Raw genomic sequence first — 15,663 nt, 5'->3', positions numbered from 1 at the left:
CTAATTCTAAGGAAGAGCAAACAGGATGAATTTAAAGGTAAGGTTCACCTGTTCCACCTCCTTTACGTAGCCAATTCTACCTGTTCAAACATCTGAGCCATAATTCTGTCATCACTGCCTGTCTATCTACCAAGAATACAGATTTTCAGTGTTACGACAGCGATGTGATTCACCAGACTGTTATTAACACGTCTTACTCACACATCTGGCTGACTTTTCTTAAACACATACACAGGCCGGGACCTCAGCGGTCACGGAAATGTGAAGAATGTGAAATATCTCCTTCCTATTTATTCCATTCTCTGAGTGTTTCAGCATGGAAAGCCTCTCTTTCTCACTTGCTGACGTTTAGGAGTTGCTTTGTGTTGCATTATATAGCATTTACCACCACCCAGTGGTTACTGTGCAGATAATGGTCACACACAGTGACTGTATATGTTGTATATTTACATATGTATAACATACATGCCTAGTTTCAGCACAGATCATGTCATTGCATAGTGACTTTGTTTTCTGCTCTGTGGTGTATCTGGTTCCCTTTTATAAATATCTTCAGTATACTAAGAGAGACACATGAGCAAATAGTGCTTTGTGTCTTTAAAAAACTTTACACACACACACTCTGGTTGCTTTTGTAGTTTCTATCTTTTAAAACAAAAAGTTATTTATTTATTTTTAATCTCCCTTTTTTAATGCACTACAGGGGTGTAGCAGGTAACTTTGCTGCCTTACAGCTCCAGGGTCCCTGGTTTTGATCCTGAGCTCAGGATGTCTGGAGTTTCATGTGTTCTCTCTGTGTCTGTGGATGTTTCCTCTCCAGGTTCCTTTAAATCTACAAAAAAACATGCAGAGACTGCATTAAATTGCCTCTAGGTGTGAGTTTGTGTGTGTGTGTGTGAGAGAGAGAGAGAGAGAGAGAGAGAGAAAGTATCAGAGGGAGAAGAGAGGGAATAATTAGAGAGAGATGGTGTGTATGAGGGAAAGAGAAATGGGAAAGTGAGAGTGTGTGTATGTGTTTGAGAGAGAGAGAATGTGAGAGAAAATGGGGGAGTTAGTGAGAGAGAAAGAAAGAGAGAGAGAGAAAGAATGGGAAAGAGAATGTATGAGACGGAGTGAGAATGGGATAGAGAGAGAGAATGTGTGTGTGAGAGAGCGAGAGAGAGAGTGTGTGTGTGTGAGCATGGAGGCTTTATCGGACTGGTCTCCCACTCGTTGAATTTTCATGTCTCCTGTACACCTGAGATTCAACAGGACCCTGACTGATATAAAGCGCCTACTGATGATTTGTTTGACGTTTTCTCCAGCATCTATGCTGCATTCACACACACACTGACTCACAGCAACAAACTGACCGGAGGTCATTCACAATCAGCGAGAGCTGTAACTCCCAGGAGCTCCAGGAGCGACACTGAGTGTTGGTGACTTGATGTGTCCAGGAGCGACACTGAGTGTTGGTGACTTTGATGTGTTGTGTCCAGCGACATGAATAGTTGAAAAAAGCATGAAGAGTGAAGATAGACTTTAAAGCACATGTGATCTGTGATAATGAGCACTCACTGCTTCTCCTTAATCTCTGAATCTGAATCTTCATCCTGAATTTTCTACACAAATCTCCCTCCAGCATGTTGTGCTTCTGACAGCTAAACCCTGTCACAGCAGCCTGTAATACGAACAGCTACTGAATGCAATGTTTTTGGGGGAAATACATTTTCACAGCATGTTCTGTCCCCTTTGCATGACATTCTTGAGAAAGTTGAACACTGCATCTTGAAAGTCCGGTTTGTTTAGCCGCACGCTGCCACTTCTGCATTTCGATGTTAAAATGATGATGACCTGTCGATCAGCATCAGAGCCTTACCCATTTTCAGTCATTATATCAATTTTCGAGGCATCCCAGTAATTGCAATATCCAAAAATCCGCCCATGATTGAATTCCAGTGCTAGCACACCTGGTTCGACTAATCAGCGTCTGAGCTGAATCAGATGTGCTGCGGCTGGAATTTCACAAATATGTTAAAGGTTGGAGGCTGGAGGCCCGGAGGAGACGTGGTGGTGGTGGTGCTGCTGGTGGTATCAATGATTCACGTAATACAGGTTGTATTTAATATAAAGCAGTATAGAGTTTTACAAATAATTATAATGAACTGTTCCAGCTGAGTGTCATGGGATCTTTACATTTCCATTTCTCAGACTCATTTGGACGTCGTCGTCGTCATCGGTGCGAATCCATAAACCTGAGCCACGTTTCTCAGCTCGCAGTAATAACAGAGAACAAGCCGCAAATAAATAATAGCTTATGACTTTCTTATGAATTTTTCTGACCAGATATTCCACAAGTGCTGACTTTGGAGAAAGGGTTTCTTTGGAAAAAAAAACACACATTCAAAGGCAGACGGAAAATATTTGGCTGCTATTTGATGCTATTCCATCGCCGGCTGTCGTCTCCTTACTCCCCCAGGCTTCTAATGACATCTTTTGAGTCCTTGTTATAAATTCCCAACCTACTAGCCATGTGGCGTGGGACTGCAGTGCATATGAGATGCCAGAAATAAGGAAAAATCTGAAGAGTGAGTAGAAATAAATATAACAGTGTACGTTATAAAGCAGATTTATGGGTGATCTAATTATGGGTGTGGGTTTAAATCCTACAACAGTGGTGCAGTGGCATTAGGTTTGGCCCAGGGTTCAGCTGAAATTCTTGCAAGCGTAGGTCACTTTCAGCTGAGGAAATTAGCAACTGACGACTGAAGGTTCATTAGGGGTGAAAAGCGGAGTGCTGCGTACCTGTAAGAGGACGACACGGAGAAGCAGAGGAAGCCGAACGAAACAGAGCGGAGGGCAGAGGGGGAGTGTCGAAGGACGAGGAGGAGGAGTTTTTGGGTGTGGGAGGAGCCAAGCACAGAGGTAGAGTAAGTCTCTGTGACTCACTGTGTGTTGCACATGTTGGGATTTAGAGGAGAAGACAGTAGCTCCTGGATAGGAAGGTAATATTACTCTTGCTATTGCTGCTCTTCTCTTCTCTTTGGGGTCCCCCATCCCCCCAGAAAAAAACTAACACACACTTTTTTTTTTCTCTCTTTTCTTTTTGTTTACACGTGTATGTGCTACTAACTAACATTTTCAATTATGAATGCAGTATTAATGAGCCTTTTTATGACTGACGGTGCGTTGAGTGTTAACACAGGATGGGTTTGTGTGTTAAAGTGGTTTAGAATGAACTGTTATCAGGTATATGCTTAGTTTTTAATCAGTGGATAATTGTGCAGTCTGATGCGCACACACACACACACACACACACCAGACGTACAGCATGGAGCCGTCGTGAGCCAGGCAGGAAACGAGAAATGAGTCGGGAGCAGCAGCCCGCTGAGTGTCAAATATTATTCATGTGATTTGTATGTATCAGAAAGAGAGAGAGAGAGAGAGAGAGAATTTAATACTGAAGGATTCGGTGTACTACATTTGGTGTTTGTGGTCACAATTTGCAAACCACACTGGGTTTTAACTAAAGGACAGCATGTGTGGAAACCTGACACACTCGGGCACAAAGGCTGGGCAAAATCACTAAAACACACACACACACACACACACTGAAGACATTAGAGAAAACATTTCTCTGAAAGCTCTGTAATTATACTGTAGTATACGGTTATACTGATGTGTTACTGATGCATTTTCCTTTGCTCCTAATGCCCTCCACATTTTTATGATTTTTTTTTTTTTTTTTTTTTTTTTTAAACAGTGTGTCTGGGTTTAGACGGAAAGTGTCTGTCTGCTTCGGTTTAGTTTTACAGTAACTTTTACAAGATAAAGTTGTTAGTTTGAATAAAGAGCAACACAACCACCAAGGCATGCCGTAAAATAGTGTTTGGACATCACACACACACACACACACACGCGCTCACACACACACCTGCATGTTGGAGTGATGGAAGTAATTAGTCATGACAGACGAGTGCTTGCTTGTCGTCCCGCAGCAGCCCCTAATACACTTACAGCAGGTGCTCAAGGTCACTGTCAGTTAAAACAAAAACAAAAAAAACCAACTGAGTAGACGAGTAGCCTGATGTTGTGAAAACTCATGTGAGTGACTGTTTCTCGCCTACACACACATCCGTGTCATACACCTGTTAGAGCTTGCTGCTTATTTCGAGAGGAGTTAAGATCAGGAGGAAGAATGAATCATTACCAACATTTAGAAAGCAGAAAGCTTTAACATTCTGTCGAAGCTCTTTCTCTAAATCCACAATGGGATTCCATGTAATCTGTGACGTGCCACGATCGTGAAGCGGACTTACTGTTAACACCGTTGATTAATTTCCCATAACAGCATGGCAGACAACAGTAAGCGTTTTATTCTTGTTATACCACAGCATCGATATAAGTGTATTGTTTACTAAAAATTCAGTGCAGTGAATGAGCCGTTACTATAGAAACGATAAGTGCATCCTGAGACCAGAGATCATATATTTTCCCTGTGAACTGCCGATTGATAAACGTGGTCACTATGGCAACCGGGAGTAAGAACGCCTACCGACGACTTCGTAGTACAGCGATAAAATCACTCTGTGTGTGTGTGTGTGCAGCCGAAGATCCACCTTACAGATGGACCTACTGTTATAGTGAGCCATGTTATTGTAGTTGTAACACACTACAGGTGTGTGTGTGTGATAGAGAGAGAAAGACATACACAGCTCAGATTTTAACATCTTGCCGGTTTGTTAATGCATTTCAACTGACAAGTCTCTCACCTTCTTCAGCACTCGTAATGAACACCACTGTGATTTCATGACTTTACTCTGAACATTTTCATATTTGTTTAATAATTTTTTTGCTTTCAGGACACACCAAAGGAAACCGTGGACAAGTCTGACCGGATCGAGAAACTCCACTACAGCCAAGCACAGAGCAAAGAGGCCCCTAGAACAGGTCAGTTAACCATCAACAACACCATAAACCTTTTTTTTCTTTTTTTTTTCTCTCCACACGGTGCCCTTGACCATTTGACAGATTACACGACTAACCTGAGCGGAACTGTGTTAAGCAGCTCTCTCTCTCGCCTCGCAGCCAGTCATGTGAACGTCCTCTCAGTGTAGTGCGTGTGTACAGGAATGGGTCAGTACTTGGTGCTACCGTGGCCTGTGTCACGCTACAGTAGCATTGTGTTTCCTGATGGCCGGAACGCCTGCCCGCTCAAACACCTGTTTATATAAGGGGCGAATTTATCCCGATATTTTTAGGTCTTCTCATATTTCTCCTCAAAAGACAATTTAGAAGTGTTTCACAAGTCGAAAACCCCGGAGATTATGTCCTTGGTGATTGGTCTGGTATTCATGTGGCTGGAACCGCAGTTTGTTTAGAGGGTGTAGTCCCGGTTCTGTGGGAACGGCCACCTCTGTATGCCTGAGGCATTCATCCAGCACTACTCATTAAATGACCATAAATAATTGCTTACTTTATGCTCTATTACATCTCTTCTGGTTCACTTAAGATCCAAGTGAGTTCACTACCTTGTCAGTTTCTCTTTACTCTTCTCTCCTGTGCCAATAGCAGCGTGTTTAGGTTCTTCATGGCCTTCACGGACATGTGTGGTTCTGCTCGTCTATGCTTAGCTCCTCTAACCAGTAATTTAGCTGTCTTTGGCTTTTTTATTTTTTTTCCTCTGCTCCAAACTTGCCGCGAGACCGTTTGGGAAGTCGCTGTTTGTTATCCGATGAGACACAAAGAAACAGGAAGTTTGGGGCGAGTACAGGGAGATGCGGAGCTGAGCACATGAGCGCACACTTCACTCTGAACACGGTGAACTGTTCTGTAGTACAGAACACAGCGGCACGCTGGTACTTCTCGTACACATTAACGCACATGAGAACGACAATCAACAACAATCTTAACGTTCAATCATAAACATCTAATTACGGTAGCCGCGGATTTGCTCAGAAGTTAACGCACCCCCCGGAGCACTCCCACTCAGAGGAAATCCTTTCCACGCTATCATGGAATCTGGAAGGATGTTTACATTTCAGTGCGATCTTTAGCCTAAAAGTTAAAAGCAACAGCACAGCAGCAAGAAAACAAACAAAATAAAAGCAAACTTCCTCGACTTGACCAGTCCGAGTGATTACATGGTCCCAGTCTCCTATCAGCTGGAAGTTAAGTGTATAGTCGTGTAGGATAGATGAGCTGACAGGAACACAACCTTAAATCTGGAGGATGTGATCTTCTGAAATCCTGCAGGACGTTTTCTTCCTTCTCTCTCCGGATAATTCGGCGTGACATGAATTCCCACTGTGGTTTCAGGAATAGCTCTGTTTAGGATAAATACAGGCTGACGGCTTGCTTGCTTTTTGTTGGGCTTTTTTCCACAAAGTGTATTAATCATGAGGCTTTTCCTGCTGTTTAAAGGTTTTATGTAGCTCTGTGTCTTAGTCCTAGGGAAACATTTCATTTCTGTGTACTGCAGCAGATATATCTAAATGGTAAAAGACAATAAATCTTCTTGACTTGAAATGAGGTAAGACTTTTCCAGTTCCTCCAGAAACACAAAATCAAGCATGCAACAAATTAGCACAGCAGTGATTTGGACCGAGACGCATCATGTGACATCATTACATCACACATTCAGCCAAAGCTCTCTTTCATTCATGTGCATTGAACTTGAGGTGAGCGATCATAGAAAGTCATTACATGGGTCTTTCTTCACTAGTAAGACTGCTTGCGATTTCACCAATTCATGTAGATTTCCTGCAAAATAAAACACACAAAATCAAGTATTATTGTCTTGGCCGCAACAATTTCCTAAAGGGACTGATGTACAGTTCTAGCAAAGAAACGCAGTATTTTCTCACGTTTTTGTCCATGTTTTTGGCTGAGCGCTTGGCCCTTTTCTCTCGAAACCTCAGAGCAGCAGGAGTTCCTCCTATTTAAAAACCGTCCTCAAAGCCACACAATGAGCCCAGTGTACGGGTGTGTAAACAAGAAAATGGCCCAACTTCAGTTCATTTATGGAGGATAACTGATGATCTTGATTACAATCTTTTCTTAATATCACCCAGCTTAGGAAGCACCTTCTGCTCAGTCACAATCAGCTGTGAAGCCACCACCATGCCCCAACAGATCTCTCTGCTTTTAGACTAGACCTTCTGTGGTGTGAGGTGTGTCGAATCCAAACCTCTGTCCTGATTTAAAACATGCTGAATTTTTTATGATGTGTATATAAACTGTAATGTGTGTGACAACACACACCACCTCTGACATGTTTGCACTCGAGAACTTCTGCTTAGAGCTCAGCCTCTGAGAACCAGACATCATTACTGGGAACTCTGGGACACGTTCTGGGCAAGTCGTGTAACGTGTGGTTTGATGGCCGAAGGATGATCCAGGACAGAAAAATCTGGTGGGATGTGCGTCTTGTATACCCGACTCTTACACAACCCTAACCGATTTTGAAACTAATTTTTGCAGTGACCTGAGCTTAACCTGAGCGAGGCTCGCTTCACACTGACGTCCGCTCCACTTCGGTCGCTCTATAATGCAGCAATTGTTTCAAACAGTGGCTTTGTTTATGCAGATGGAAAACAATGTGCTTGAGGTTTGGCAGCCACTCAGTGTGACAGAAGGACACATGATTTCTACATGCCATTTTTTTTGTCATAAACTGAGTCGCTGTAGTTTACTGCACACTGATTGGACATTTTATAGTGGGGAGCTTTAGATAAAACAGTACTGTCCTTTTCTGAAGGGATGTGACATTTAAATCTCCTCTAGTCCTCCTCTTTTCCACACCACACCACATTTGGAGCAACCACAGCATTTAGAGCGACCCACATCTAAATTCCACATCTTTTACAGCGACCTTTCTAAAACTTCTGCTGGTCATCAGTTATTTGTTTTTTGTCTTTGTGTACAAATACTACCCGAATAATCTGATCTTGGCTTTTAGTATTCTTTTAATAGGTGTGTCTGCTAAATTGGAAGGAAACCCTACACACACACTAACTCTTTCTGGATAAGACTTGATGCTTTAGAGTTTGACCAAGGGTTAGTAAGGAGTGAGGAAGAGTGAGGTAGACGTACATGTCGCATGAGACAGGAGTGTAATTTGAAACAGTGTAAAATTCCTACCACTAATTCAAACAGAACTTTTTATCGATCCATCTATCCAGCTGTTTTTACTAATCTGACTTTCCTAACTGATTGAAATGACTCAAAGTGGCTAAAATTCCCATTGACCATCAGGAAAAAAATTCCTCACTGTTATAAATCAATAAGCTTTCAAACTGCTTCCAGCAAATTAAGCAGAAACTTTCAAGCTGTCTGTCCTGATACTCAAACTGATGGGAGTTAGGAAAACTCACAACCCCCATTCACATAGACAGAATGTTCAGACTGGGAATGATCATGATTCATGAAATCTCATACACACCTGAGTATGCAAGGCCTGAAGCTCTTCTCTTCCCTCTTCTCTCCCTCTCGCTCTGTCAGTGTAGATTTAACAGAGTCTCTTAATTCATCTTTCACTGATGAAGACCATACCCCTATCTGTCTGTCTGTCTGTCTGTCTACTTAGCTCCATAAGCATTGGCACTCTATCTGTCTATCTGACTCCGTATGTATCTACTCAACTATGTAAGTAAGTGGCTAAACACCGGCGTATGTCAAGAGAAACAGCGCCTGCAGAGAGCTTTTACGCAGAGCTTTCTGCCTTTTGATACCTACAGTACATTTGACCAAAATAACAGAAATCTTTTTTTCTTTTAATAAGATGACGTTTGCAAAGATCACATCGGTTTAACAAACTCGGATGTTTAATAAAAACAAGATATCTAACACCTTGCTACTAGTGCAGGGTCACATTCTCACATGAGCTGATAGATAGATATATAAATAGCAGTTAGATATATCGCCTGTCAAAACGTCCGCCATGATCCTGCTCATCCTGTCTTATTAAAACAGAGGAGCATATAGACAGTATAGATGACGGTGGGCAGGATTTAATGAACAGAATGCTTCCATGATTATTTCCTTGTAGCAACTCACAGTGACCAAGTGACCGGAAATCTTTCCCTTTTACCATTAGGACTAGATGTAGGCGTGTCCCGAAAAAGCAGATGTTTAAAGTAGCATTTTACTGGTGAATCAGCACAGGTTTTACTCCTACTTTTATTTCTGGTTGAGTACAAAAGTGAAACATATTTAAGGAAAGTCTGTAGTTTTCATATCTATTTATATATATATATGGTCGTTTCCCAGGCATATAATTAAATGTTCACTAGCACTGTTCCTATTGTTGTACCAAGTTGTCGTATGGCAGCACACACTAAAATAGCAGCTACAACAAACATGAAGTGCTCTTTTAAAGTTATAAAAAGCAATATAATATATTTCCATGAGAGAGTGTATGTGGATGTTGTTCTTCTAGAGGTTATTGGAAAACAGTTTACACTCTGAAGACTTGAAGTCCTTGTTAGAAGACAAACAACGTAAATCAGCATCTGAAGTGCTGGGTGTTGAAAAGCCCGTTTCAGAGCGTCTGCACAAACACCTGGAAGCTGAGTGCGAGCAGACGCAGTAATAAAGTGAACGGCGCGCTCCTACTGCGATCCCGGAGCCAGCGGTGGAGACAAAGCTGCACTTCCTCAGCAGATGTGAAAAGCATCAGGGTCGATTCCTGTGCTCAGAACGACACCGATCTGCTCAGACGCTTTATTACCTTAAAGGAGTTTAGTGTCTTTCCTTCACTTGACCTTGTACTCTAGCCGTCTGAAACCAAGTACTCAAACCAGAAAAAAGTGGGTTTTTTTTGTATTTTGCGTATTAACTTCTCTTAAAAGTTGATCTAGATACTGAAGCTTTACATCACAATATCCTGTATGTACTAGAGCCACCAATCATTGACCTGATGAGTCCACCCTTCACATCCTGTGCTTGGATCCTCATTTCCTGTCGTCCAGCCGTGCACCCAGTTGCATATACAGTGACAGGAAATGTCTCTATCTCCACCCTCAGCAACCCCCCCCCTTTTAAAAAAAAACACTCAGGCTCAGGACTCGTTCACGTCCTGTGTGTCTGGGCCTCTATGTGCTAAAACCATTCATTTTATTCTTTTTTTTTCTTTCCCCGTAACTAAGGCTCCAAAAATGTTTTGAAATGCCAGACCATGGAAGCCCCTGCGTGACTGCATTCAAAGCGTTTGTTTTCGTGCCCCCGTTTGAGCCTCGGTGCATTAAGGCTGCGGCTGTGCGCTCTCCGACCGCAGCGTAGTTTAGTGAGAAGGATACGAGGAAGGCTTTTCTCACCCTTCACCACACACTCCGGCATCCATCTGAGACCGGAGCAGGCAGTTAGCGCTCGCCTCCGACTCCCTCGTGACTCAGAGGAACGTGCGAGCGAGTTCAATTAAGGAACGTCTTTAAAATCTTTGGAAAACCTTTAAAACAGTTTGCTTGCAAAAAAGAACAGAGGCTTACCAAGCACAATGTGTGCTCAAACACATGTCTCTGTTTTTCTCCCTTTGATGGATTACGTGCAAATTGGAGTGTTACCTTGTAAAACGGATGACGGTCTGGAGCGGGGTGTGGCGTACACATGTGAAACGCAGCAGACCATCAGGAAACCTGACCCAAGCACATTTTTGTCGGTGTTATGTGTGAAGCTTACTTAATATCATAATAATAATAGAACATTAATATACATCATACCATTTAACATGATCTATTAGATCTAGTGCTCTCACAGCTGCCGGAGTTCCAAGCACCGGGTTAATGGTGCTCTTCAGTGCATACAAACAGCTATTATAGAGTTAATACCCTGCTTCTGAACAGTGAAGTTTAATGGCAGGTTTTTATAAAGAGAAGTATTACAGTGTGAGCTTAACTCTCTCTTTCATTTCCAAAGTATGTGAATCAACCTGCAAGCTATTTTTTTTTTTGACATTTTTCCAGAGAGACACTTATCAGTCGCTCCAGGAGTTTTTGTGATCGTTGCAGCAACATTTTTTTTTTCTTGTTTATACTACTTTACAGTACACTGCACTAATCTATACTTCACTAAATTGTGCTTTGCTTTACTACACCCACACTACACTACATTACTTTTGTTGTTGTTGATCTTTCGGCTGCTCCCTGTGTCTGAGGGGTCACCACAGCAGACCAACTTGCACAACAACTTGACACAGGTTTTACGCCGGATGCCCTTGGGACCGGCACTGCATTCAGTGCCTGGGGTTTGGGCATTGGCTGGGAATCGAACCTGGGCCTTCCGCATGGTAGGTGAGAAACCTACCACTAAGCCACCAATGCCCTACATTACACTACAGATGTAAAATATAACGTATGAGCAGAGAGTTTTTGACCTGGTGAAGCTGTGGTTTGTTAAGGAGACATTTATTGTTTGTATGTGGAAGGAGTCTCCAGTGTCAGTGCTTTGTAACAGTAAGTTTTGTCACTGAGTTTCTTTGTAACATACTAAGCTGCAGTTCATGATTTTTAATTTTTTTTAAAGGTTTTTTAAAAAAAATTTTATTTGAAGCTCAGTTATAGAAGAAAGCTACCTAGATGCTGTTCATTCATCCAGATGTGTTTGTTGTACCAGGAAAAAGATATTAAGATAGCCATCTTAGGCCTGGCCACAACAATCTGTACAGATTCCTTTTCTGTGTTCTAGGCTGTAACTCTGACATGGTGTTGGTGTTGGACCCACTCCAGGAGAAGGTGTCCTGCCCTCTGACCACCTGCTCCGAGCTCGACTGTCCACCCTCCGATGTCATTCCTCGGTACCGGACCCATTCCAATTCTAGCGCTTCAGCGCGGAGTCCCGGCTCCCACAATTGCTCCAGAGTGTGCACGTCGGAGCAAGTGGACGAGGGACCTGGCGGATCCTCATCAAGCACCGACACGGAGTCTGACGCTCAGGAGAAGATCACAGAGCCATGTTCTTCTACAAGCAACGGCATAGACGCCCCTGAAGACACCTCAATCTCCTCCATACAGCGACGACGTGCCATTAAAAAGCCATCTGAAGACAGCGTGCTGAAGCAGAAGGTAACACCTTCACCACAGCTAATGAAACTCTAATGAGTCCAGATTCATGTCATAGTGGTTCCTCCAGGAGGTGCTGTACAGCTGTAGGTGAATTTTATCTTGACGCCATGTTCTGCTTTTTATAACAGCCTTGTTTAGGCACCTACCATAAACATTAGTGTTTTATTGGAACGACAGACAGCTTTATAGGAGGTCAGTTTCCATGTTACATAAACACACTGGCCTCTAGTTTTCCCCCTCTTCAACCTTCTGTCTGTTCAATACAGCACAGGATGGAGGAGTCAGTGGTGGGTATGCCAGGGGTAGATGACACATGCGCACACAGCTGGCTGCTGGACTTCACCCACACTAACCACTAGTCTTCGATTGTGCCTGGTTCTAACAAAATCTGTTCTAAGCACACAAAACACTGACACGCCAGTTAACTTCATGGCCTGTTGATGAATGAATGGTTCAGATAGACCGCAAGATCAATTTCTCAGGTTCAGGATTCCAGTGGAAGTGTCTAGCACATGGCTGAAACACAACTAGCACATGATGCATTAAGCGCATAGTTTTTTACTCAGGTGTTTGATAAAGATAAAGCTGCAGCCATCACTGAGTTGATTGTATTCAGACATTCCAGCTTTAAACAATATTATAGAAGCAATAAATATACTGCACCTTTTTTGAGATGGATCCTGCAAATATCAAACACACCTCTTTACAGGATGCCAGCATAATTCCTTGTGTTGATATTTGTCTGTACATGAACTTTACGTGTCGATTGCTGTGTTTTCACTCTAGGACACGTCCAGCACAAACACTTCACTGTTTCCTGTGAGAAACGATGCAGGTAAATTTGAATGTTATATGCAGTACAATAAATCTGCATTTTCTGGTATTTCTTATGTATTTAAAAAAATAATTGAAATGTTTTTGTTCCTTTAGCTTAACAGAACCTTCTAGGACACTAGTCTCCTAGTTTTATGATTAAAGCTCAGGACAGAAGGGGAAAAAAGGTGTTCCTTGTCTTTGCAGTATCAAGACGTCCTGCCCTCCCCCACTGTCTGATGGCTGCGTCCCAAATCCCTCATTCGTGTTCATGACCGAATAGGGCAATCACGGCATGTGTGCGCTTAGGGACCAGTTCAATGCGAGTTTGTAATGTGTTCTTTTTAACCCCCCCTTTTATTTCCTTATGATTTTAAAGAGAAGAATCCTACTTTTATATCAGCTTCAGTAAGAAGAGAGGGTTTTGGGACACACCTAGAGACCTGGCTATAATTCATCTTCTTTTGCATGTTCATTTGTTTGCTCATAGTCTGCTCAACATCTGTCCTTGTATTTAAAACAAAAAAAACCCGTGTGTAAATAGCTTTTCCGATCCATATTTGCCTTTGCATTTCACGTGTTCTTTCTTTCCAGCATTCGCGTCGTGCTATCCATCATTCAGCCGAGGAGGTTCAGTCCGTGACCGAGTGCGCAAGTTTACAGAACCTGCAGAAGTTTCCACCGAGAAGAGGAATGTGCAGAGAAGCGTCCACAGGGGAACCTTCACCTCTAACCCAGCACACTCCGAGCCCGAAGATCACGCTCAGGACTTCTCTTCATCCCTTCCTTCCTTCTCAGACAGCGGGGTGAACCTCGACCAATCAGAGCATGCAGTGGGCGGGCCTCAGGGCACTAGTGAAAATGTCAGGAGTGCTTGTTGCAGCTCAGAAGAGGGAGAGACTCCCAGGGGAACTGCATCTTCAGACACACAGGAAGTCCAGGGAGATCCTCATTCCAACATGAAGGCCTTCCTGACCATCGAGATCAAAGATGGGAGAACCTTGGCGACTCAGACGTCTTCGTCATCATCATCCACGTCCATTTCCGGAGCCATGCCACGAATCCACACGAGCTCTGCTGCACAGAGAACAGGTAGGATTTTAAATCTAGGGATCAGAAGATGTGTTCCACTTTTAATGCTCGAGTGCATGCATGATGTGCAAGTTTGAGGAAAAGATTTAACCCTAAAATGAAACGAAAATGCGTGAAACCTCTTCTGTGAAGCCTCGGTCCACATCCTCTACCGAAAACGACGCCGTTTTCACATTTGTAAATAAAATAGTTTGTCGGTTCATTTGTTCAGCTTGTAAAAGTAGCTTCTGGAGATGAGCAGATTTGATAGCTGATGTGTGCAGCGTAACATGGATTAGTAGCTCAAGCTAGATCATGTAAAATCACACTCCATTATCAAGTATACCAAGCAGCTATACAGTGGTGTGCTTAAATGTCTACACAAGTTAGAAATGTTTTGTAGGGTGGTTTTTTTTTTTTTTGTTTTTTTGTTTTTTAATCTGATCAGTGAAAAAGAGGCTGTAAAACAGTAGCCCAGATACACAATCTGCTTGTCCCAGGAATCCAGATGTGCTCATGTTTATTAATATAATTGGATTCCCCAGGACACGGGAATGATGAGCAATTTACTCATCCCACACTTACTTACTTCAGTAAATCCTTGCACACCTTATTCCTCTTTAATCTGAATAACACACACCATTTCAGATAACACACTTTTAGATATCTGATCCTCGATTCTCCCGCAGTGACCCAGAGTGGACACACTTCAGCACTTGTTTTTGTTTTTCTCTGTGAAGCTTCCTAGCTACTACTTAAATTCAACAAGTTTTTTTAATTGCTAAATCCTGAACAATTGTAGAACAGTTAACGCCAGCTGAGCAGATATATTCCTGATAGTATATGGATATTTTATTCTTAAGTCTAAGATGAAAATCCACAGCGTAATGTCTTTAACAGTGCAGAGTGAATCGGTTAAATGGAATGCGCCGCTTATGGTGCATTAGTTTGCGAGACCGTGCATTAGGGTATTTGGCAGCCATGTTAGAAATCATTCGAACGTGAATAACGTTAGGAAATCAAGCCATTTGTTAAAATGACAAATTGTACCATAATTACAGTGGGGTATAGCAGATCAGGGCTTTTCTTTATTTATCCCCCCCCCCTCCTACTTGGCTATTTAGTTAACTTAGGAACGCTGTAGATTGCTCTGTCGCTCAATGCAGATTAAGAAGGTACATATTTACTGTTGAAGATTAAACATTGAGAGCGAATGATGTCCTGAGTGTTAACAATCATGGGGCGAAACACCGCACTAAAAGCTTTACTTTACAATCCGCTAATTAAAGGTTACTGCTTAGCAGCTGTGAGAAGGCCAACCAGATAAGCGCTGTTCTCTGTAATCACAAGCAAGCTAGGACTCGGCTCTCTCTCTCTGTCTCTCTCTCTGTCTTACTCACACACACACACACTCTCGCACTCTTTCTGTCTTTCTCTCAGGGTGTGTATTTGTGCATGTGTCACTGTGCCACAGCTCTATCTTCCTTTTTTGGAAGCACTCTGCTCATCCCAGCATTAGAAGCAGTCCGGGCATATTTGAAAGCCTCCATGTTTCCATTCTGTCATTTATCTCGCACTTTTGCTCAAAGCATTATCCAGCAGGAGGGACGAGTTCCTCCGGAGACGCGATGGCCGCCGGCAGCTGGGATCAAAATCACCACCTTGAGCCCGAGCCAAGATCCGAGCGTGAACCTTCACTGTGCAGCTCTTTTCCCTGTAGATGGAAAACAGATCAGGGTTA

General features: G+C 42.7%; 1 protein-coding gene across 8 annotated transcripts in view; it reads left to right on the top strand.

Moving 5' to 3' along the window:
- The window catches only part of smtnb (smoothelin b), a 54,451-nt gene that overhangs the window by 19,717 nt on the left and 19,071 nt on the right, over positions 1-15,663 (top strand). For all 8 annotated transcript variants that reach the window (XM_058374623.1, XM_058374618.1, XM_058374620.1 and 5 more), the window contains exons 6-9: positions 4,842-4,929; positions 11,662-12,038; positions 12,825-12,873; positions 13,446-13,943. In XM_058374623.1, coding sequence (XP_058230606.1) covers positions 4,842-4,929; positions 11,662-12,038; positions 12,825-12,873; positions 13,446-13,943 — 1,012 coding nt within the window. The remainder of the gene's footprint in view (positions 1-4,841; positions 4,930-11,661; positions 12,039-12,824; positions 12,874-13,445; positions 13,944-15,663) is intronic.

The sequence above is a fragment of the Hemibagrus wyckioides genome, linkage group LG22 (genome assembly GCF_019097595.1).
Source record: "Hemibagrus wyckioides isolate EC202008001 linkage group LG22, SWU_Hwy_1.0, whole genome shotgun sequence".
Taxonomy (NCBI): Eukaryota; Metazoa; Chordata; class Actinopteri; order Siluriformes; family Bagridae; genus Hemibagrus; species Hemibagrus wyckioides.
This window is presented reverse-complemented; position numbering and strand designations above follow the sequence as displayed.